The 8,369-nt window shown below is 39.8% G+C and overlaps 1 protein-coding gene across 1 annotated transcript; it reads right to left on the minus strand.

Moving 5' to 3' along the window:
• Positions 1-339: 339 nt before the first annotated feature.
• Positions 340-5,794, minus strand: kin17 (kin17 DNA and RNA binding protein). The gene is made up of 6 exons (XM_028305618.1): positions 5,273-5,794; positions 4,723-4,915; positions 4,126-4,273; positions 3,048-3,225; positions 2,293-2,452; positions 340-348 (listed from the first exon to the last, which is right to left on the minus strand). Exons 1-6 carry the CDS (start codon positions 5,578-5,580, stop codon positions 340-342), a joined length of 996 nt encoding a protein of 331 aa, XP_028161419.1. The 5' UTR covers positions 5,581-5,794.
• Between the last annotated feature and the right edge of the window lie 2,575 nt (positions 5,795-8,369).

Raw genomic sequence — 8,369 nt, forward strand, 5'->3', positions numbered from 1 at the left:
TGAGGTTATAAGTGGAGTAACTAACACGACTTTCTTTTATATATATAGATGGTTATGGTATCCCTTAATTTGAATTCTTGCGTGGACTTTTAACCGTCTTCAAAAAAGGAGTTTCCAATTATTTATTTATTGCAGCAAGGTCAACTAAAAATAAATAAATTATAACAAAATCAAAACCGACTCCAAGTAAAAATGCGCTCAAAATAATTCAGGATAAATCCATTAATACGGGACTCGTCAGTATTTAGTTTGGGGCAGGGAGGTACTCTAATCTGGCAGGTCACGTTGTGACCTCATGTCAGCTACTAGGAGTGCATATTGCTGCAGGAGTGATCGTTGCTAGAGACGCTGCAATAGATTGGTTCGACAATTGAATCGTTTTACGCATGCGTCGTGGATATGTGCATCTCATAGGACAGCAGGTGATAGACTGAGATAAATGATGGAAACCTAACAGGTAAACAAATTCAGGCGTCCGTGGCAACGCTATATCTTGCACCGCATACAGTCCTTGTAGCTCGTCGAATTGGAGACCTCGATTATGTAACACAGACACGAATCTCGACCGGGAATAGAAAATACTTCAGGCACTTTTAAATGTCTTTCTTTCACGTAAGCAATGGGTTAATTCAACATCGTCTATAGTACTGATAGTATGTCTAATACTGCTAATAAACATTTAATAATGTTTACAACCTTAATAGAGCATTAAAAATCCAGCGCAAACTTACGAACAAAAAAATTGTTTGATCGCTTAGTCGCTTTCTAACGTTAAAGAGTCGCATCGGTGGAAGTAAGCAACGTATGCTAGATGAAGACAGAGCTAGAGGCGTAACCGGTCGATTGAAGATTTTTTTTTCGAATGATGTTGATTGAAAAATAATATAAATGTCCGAGTCTTAAGACCTATTTTGACCCCAGGATTCCCAGGTATACATACAGGGTGAAAACGATAAGTGATCTCACTCGATTATTTCTAAACTATACAAGATATCGAAAAACTGGTTACTGATCCTGAAAGTGCTACACGAGCTCTATCCAACGCTACCAATAATGGGTTACAAAATAAACTGAATCTATCCGAAAATTCAATGTTTCCAGTTTCCATACATTTAGTAAAACCACTGAATATTAAAAACTATACAAGCTATCCAAAAACTGATTAATGATCCTGAAAGTGCTTCACGAGGTCTATCCAAGGGTACCAATAATAAGTTAAAAAAAAAACTGCATCTATCCGAAAATTCAATGTTTTTAACTTCCATACATTTAGTACTGCCACAGTCATGGCACTCATGTCTTGATAATATTATAACAAGTAAAGCCTAGTACTAATGTTTTCCATGAACAATTTAAAATAAGAATGCAATTTACGAGTTCATTTTAAGTGTTTAGTATTTCATAAAAAAAAATAACACTGTAATGGCGGATTTACATTTATAATTTATAACCATTAAAACGATAGCTCGTTCGCACGCGTCGAGGCAATGGGCGCGACTCGTCAATAAGGTCGAGTTTCGCGGACCACCAAGCGCAGCGGCCGTTGAAAAGAGCGCGCCGGGTGAGCGCGCGAACCCGCGAAACTCAAGCCCGCCAAATGCGAATCCGAGCGTCAGAGCACAGATTATATATACAATACNATTACATAAAATTACACGTATCTGCTACCAGTACCGGGGGTGAAGTGAAGTATGTGAGCGGCAAGGAAGCGGTGCGTGGCGGACGCGCCGCGCTTCAGGCCGCTTGCTTTATATAAACCGGTTTAAACCATGCGCGGGACGCGCCGCGCTTCAAGCCGATTGCCACTCTACACTATCGGTGTGCACTCACACAAATGCAATTCTCAGCTTAAGTTGAGAGGACTGTACCGAAGTTACAAAAGTTACTTGTTTTTTATAAGATTTTAAACTTTCGCGTTCCATTTCAATTGCAATAGAGATACTTACACTGGTTTCAACGCGACATTTTTTAATTTAATTTTTAATATATTAAAAAAAATCTGTTGGATAGCAAATGGCTTCCCAAGCTGTACAATCCGCGGCGTCACAGTAAAAAAAGTTTGACAACCCCTGGGATAGCATTAATCAAGTAAGGATATAGTACTATTAGCTGTGCCCGCGTATTTGTAGACATGTTAAATGCTTGAATAATATTTCCCTTTTTCGCATAAATGGGCGCATTTCGCATAAATACAAAAAGTTATTTTCAAATCAGTATTTCCTGAGATTAGCGCATTAAACTAAACAAAAGCTTCTAGATAATAAACTCAAAATTAAAAATAATTAACGTTACCTGATCTAGCTTCAGTTTGACTTTTTCATCCACAAGTTTAACTTGAGCCCCATATTTGTCTATCACCTTCTCTATAACCCCTTTCTTCTTGTAAAACTTGTCGCCGAGCGATTTGGTTACTATTTTCACCACTATGCCCTCTGTTAGCCAGTAATCCTTCCTGCAAAGATAATAAAAGTTTTTACGGCGGCCAAATATGGCGTTGGTGGTAATTTAGATCGCGCTATGACAGTTTTCAAAATTAATATTACCCAGTACATAATCCTTCCTGCGAAGAAAATAAATTAAGTTTTTACGGCGGCCAAGAGATGGCGTTGGAGGAGATTTAGATCACGCTATGTACTTGTTTTATGAAATATATTAAATATTTTCACTAAAAGCGCTTTAGGACTATTTATTGAAATATCGAAGCCACTGGCAGAAACTAGTTTAATAAACTTGTTTGATTAGACATTTGGAAAGTTCAATAATTTCAGCCAAATGACGTAATTTTGTGTGCGAATTTGAAGCGCTACTACGAGTGTCCCGAGAACTAATTTTGACGTCCAATATATTATTATATGGAGTAACCATAGGAGTAAGCGAGAAAGAAAATCACTAATTTATTTCCATTGAACCTCGTATCTGCCTACAGTATGGCTTACAGCGCCAGAATGGAGAAACTCAAATAGGCACAAAATATGACAGCTTGTATCTATACTGACCTCTAGGTCAGCGTCTAAAATGGATTGACTAAGAGAGAAAGAAAGACTTACCTATTTGCTCTCTCTTTCGCACGTTCCTCCATTTCCATGAGCTCCTCCAACGCTGACCTCTTTCCTTCTTCTGTCTTCTCTTTCCTGCTGGACGATTCTTTATCATCCCTACTCTTGGAAGCGTCGTCTTTCCTTTTCAATTTTAGGGACAAGGACGGCATGATTTCTGGTTTTTTGTCTGAAAAAAAGTAGGTAGCATAGTTTGCTTCATCATTATGTCTTAAGTCTCGCACACTCACTGCTGCCGCCCGTCGCACAGTCGCGACAGCAATTATAATTACGCGCGAGCGATAAGGATGGGTAGCTTGGGGTCATTGGACAAAATTCTACGTGCTCGGCGACCGGACTATAGCGCCACGATAAACTTTTATCGAAGCATTAGGGGGGTTTTCGTCTAAAATTGTCGATATGATTTTATCTTAGCGCGCATTCTAGTCCAGCAGGAGTTTTAAGGTCGGAAAGGGATAAAAACAGTATCGCCTATTGCGAGCTGCCATCGCCTTTCGCGCGCTATCAAACGCGAGGCGAGGCGTTTACGTTATGGTGCGGATAAGTGTGCGTTGAAGTATGGAGTTTCATGCGAAGAATACTGACCGCCTCTAGTTGATACGGTTACGATCCCTTTCCGGGTTGATAAATGTGCTACGCACATATGTGGGGCACATTGCTAGAAGAGCTGATGGCCGCTGGGGCAGGAAAGTTCTTGAGTGGCGACCACGAGCCGGAAGACGTAGCGTGGGCAGGCCTCCCACTAGGTGGACCGACGATCTGGTGAAGGTCGCGGGAGGTGCCTGGATGCGAGCGGCGCAGGACCGGTCTTTGTGGAAATCCTTGGGGGAGGCCTTTGTCCAGCAGTGGTAATCTTTCGGCTGAAACGAACGAACGAAATGTGCTACGGCCTTTAGTCTCCATTCTAATTTCGGAGGAGGATAATTTCAGGAGCACCTCTCTAATTTCGTTTCAGCCAAATGACATTCACTGCTGTACAAAGGCCTCCCCCAATGATTTCCATGACCAGTTGGTAGCAGCCTGCATCCAGCGCCTTCCTGCTACCTTTATAAGGTTATGAAAGACTTACCTTCAGCTTTCCTCTTTAAGTTGAGACTGAGCGTAACTTTCTCCTGGCTGCTCTCTCTCTTGAACTCTGAGTATGTGGGTTCTTCGGATGTGGAGCCTTGCTGTTTGCCTCTCTCCACTTGCTTTTGTATGAACTCTAGCATCCTCTCCTGTGGAATCATTAAGTTTTAGGTGTTAGATAGGTGAACACTATTTTTACCTACATCTCACAAAATAAGAAAAGAAAAAATACATAAAAGGACAGCACAATTTAGGCAGTCTTGTATGAAGCAATCTTTTTTAGACTATCAGGGTGTTATTAAAAACTTATTATTGAAATCTTTCTTGGGAGTGTGTATAAAACTCATTTATGTATGCAAGTAGGCTTTTAAAAAGCACTTTTACACATCCCAATATTAACCCTACCACTGCTTGCTATAAGTCTTAAATATTAATCCTAGAACTTTGGCACCAAACTATTGCTCGAAATGAGGACACTAACTACCCATAGCATTTTTTTGTTAGCAATGTTCAGAGAAGGCCCAAATAATTTTTGTTTTTTTATAGACCTGCCCTGTAAACCAAGATTTTGTCATAAGCAAGTAAATTTTAAACTAACCTGATCATCCTTATCCATCTTCTCTTTCTTAGCTTTAGCCTCTAACGCAGCCACCGCAGCTGGATCCCTGTCTATGTACGCAACGAACCAGCCTTTTTCCGTCTCATCGACCACACACTTCCCCTCCCGTCCTAGCCATTTGACGAACTCAGTGAGGGTCTCCCATTGAGTAGCGTTCATGTGGAGATGGTCCCTGTAAAAAATAGCTATGAATTCCTGAAGAAAGTATGTAAATGGGAAAAATGTTTATCTAAAATAGATTCAATTATTATTGTTTTATGCAATCAAAATAATGTCTTATTCAGTTGAAATTGAAGCTACTTTGCTACACAAATGTCTGATATCTTCGACTGCTAAGTTTTATTTTTAACACATGGCCTAGACCCAGTGTTAAAACTTTTTCCATGAATACAAATCAATAAACATTTCTTCTTTCTTTCAATTGGAACTTGTATGCTACCAATTATTATCTTCTCTGAGGCTTATTTGCCTATTTTAGTAGCTTTGCAAGTTGAAAATTAATGATATTTAGTACATAAGTTATCCTTACCTGTGAGAAATATACTCTTGGTACACTTTATTAGCATTCACACGTTTTGTACCGAACTGGCGCTTCAATAACTCGACGTAGCCATCAGCAAACTCTTTGGAGAAGTCGTCGATGTACTTAGAAGCGTTGTCAGCGAACAATAACAACTGCCTTTGGTGAGATTCCGACATCGTATGGCATTTGAAACCATTCTCATCTCGGCACTGTTTCTGGCACATCTGGCAGTACCATCGCAGTTTCTGTAGGCCTTTAGCTTTGATCTTGTTCGCTATGTACTTTGGAGTACCTTTCTCTGCTTTTCCACCCATTTTTGGGCGATTTTCTTAGGAGGTTCAGTCGTGAAACGTGAACTGCTGTTTCCTTGTGTTATGTGGGTTAATGTTATAAAAATATATTCTAATATTAGCCCTGTACAAATGCACGTCTATTAAATCGCAAAAATGTTCGATTTAAAGATGATAATTAATGAAAATAAATAAATTAATGAATACAAAACCAATGGATTTATGGAATGTGTCAACGTCAAACTCGTCAATCAGGGTACGGAAACTTCCATACTACGATCAAACTTGCTTCCAAACAGCGACTTCAGTCGATAAATTCCAATACTTTTTTTTTTTCTTTATGGCTCTCGCGGATTGCGTTTAGCCACGACAGGGTTCTTGATTTTTGCGTTCAGTTTTGCCATAAGTTTTGCGGACATTGCGTTTAGACAGGGTGGGATTGNATATATACAATACTAGTGTTTGGAGGGCCGTTACAACACTTAATATTGTGTGGCTGGCATACATTTAGTATGGAGGCTGAAAACATTGAATTTTCGGATAGTTCCAGTTAATTCTGTAACCTATTACTGATACCGTTAGAAAGAGCTTGTGAAGCACTTTTAGGATCAGTAACTAGTTTTTCGATATCTCGTGTAGTTTAGAAATAATCGAGTGAGATCACTTATCGTTTCCACCCTGTATAATTGGGTCCCAGATCCCGACAAATGCATGTTAAATCAAAATACTTGCAAGCAAAAATGAAATAAAAGCTTACTTAGTTGGAGCATCAACAAACTCAAGACTCTCCTATTATTTGAGCACCTTCCTCACATCGAACAGCGCCACCAAATATTCGATGCGATTCAATCCAAAACAATGTACCAGGATCGCACAAAATGCAGGAGGTCTTCTTTTCCAACCAGGGGTGAAATTTTTGGTCTAGATGTGTGAATCTAGATACGCTGCACACTTGCGCGTGGAACAACAAATAACAATATCAACCACCCCTTTTCGACGCATGCGTATTGAAATCGTCAGCAAATTAAAATCATATACATGCATCTCACGGGACACAAGGTGATAGACAGAGATAAATCAATCAGGTAAACAAATTCTGGCGTCCGTGGCAACGGCAACGCTATCTCCTGTAACGTATGCAGTCCTTGCCTTGCCGAGTTCGAGACCTTGACATTGAAACACAAAAAGAAAAGTGGGACAACGATGCAATATTATACGTCCGGGATTCGCAGATTTAAATAAATTATAGGATATTATTTGTGCTACCAAAGTATACTACCTAGAAATAATGTCTCTTTTGTTTATTATTTAGTTTGCGATTGAGAGAAAAACAAGAGAATGAGTATTCGATAGGAGCGTGCGATAAAATTATTCTGTGACATACCGATTCACGCGGTTGAAGCTACGGACAAATCACTATACTCGTATTTATATAATTTATTATTTATTTTACATTTTATGTACCCTTAACTTGTGTTTTTATACTTTTTTGTGTGTGATAAAGACTTATTAATTATCCTTCTAACTTTGCGACGTCCCTCACATTGCTTCAATTAACAGCGCCACCCTCGTTGCGACTGAACCCAAAACAATGTACCAGGAGCGCACATAACGAAGGAAATCGTCCTCTCGAACCAGGGAAAGCTCTGGTTTAGATGTGTGAATCTAGATACGCTGCCCGATGCATGTATGGAAAAACAAAAATAACAACAACAACATTCGACGCATGCGTAATTTGGATTTCATCCCCACAGTCACCTTAACCATAACAATGGCTGACATGTTTTTAAAGGGATATGATGAACAGATTTTAAGGGTGGAACATTGGATCCAATATTCCACCCTTTACAAGTGAAAAACGTAATAAAGCAATTTTATGTTGGATAACTCTTGCTCTTGGAAGCATAAACCCGAATGTGTGATGTGACTCACTTTTTTATACACTATCATACAACCAAAATGTCCAAGATCTGCTAAGATATTTAAAGCCGAACCAGACTAAAAATCTCATAGTTTTCAAGCCGTATCTTCAAATGCATGTATTTTAAGTACCGTTTTTCCATGTCACGTTTTCTTCTACCCAAAAGTACCAGCATAGCAGAACATCGGAGAAAGTTGCGTTGCTAAGTACGCCGAAAGTCCTAGATACGGGGTAGGACAGGTGGTCTGTAGGTTGCACATGCGCGAAGTCCCCACTGTTGTCTAGAATTGAATTTCAGGCAGAATAAGCTACTCTACAGCGGCAGCGCTACAGACCGTGGCTACAGTGTCAACCACTTTTTTATTTTTAAACAGGGTGTCCCAAAAAGTAGTGAATCAAAAATCGCGGAACATACATTGGATTGGAATGATTTGGATAGCCCAAGTGATGCTCTACCTCTGGGCTTCGGCTTGACACTACTTTTTGGGGCACCCTGTATAAAAAATGCGTTAAATCTTAATTATCCCAAATAAATACCCACCCATAAAATGAAAACGGCATCGCGGCAGCATGAAACTCCGTCTTCATTGAACGATCTATCTACTTTCAGGGAGAGTTATTTTCATTCATAACATCTATGTTTCGTAAGGCTTTTTATACCATATTGTTGACCGAGAGCCGAGAAAATAACAGGCAAGCTCAGTCAACAATAAAATGTTTGAATTCTGCGACCACCCGGCACAGCCAATCGCGTCGTGAGGAGCGACCTAGATCACTAGGGCAGCAGATATCTATAGGAGGCCAAACCAATACGTTTGGTTGCAAATAATTATTTTTCTCAGTCTATCACTGCACGGCCCGGCGGATGCACACGTTTCCTGGCAGCTAACAC

This window comes from Ostrinia furnacalis, unplaced genomic scaffold (genome assembly GCF_004193835.3).
Source record: "Ostrinia furnacalis isolate ACB-3 unplaced genomic scaffold, ASM419383v2 OfSCF1743, whole genome shotgun sequence".
Taxonomy (NCBI): Eukaryota; Metazoa; Arthropoda; class Insecta; order Lepidoptera; family Crambidae; genus Ostrinia; species Ostrinia furnacalis.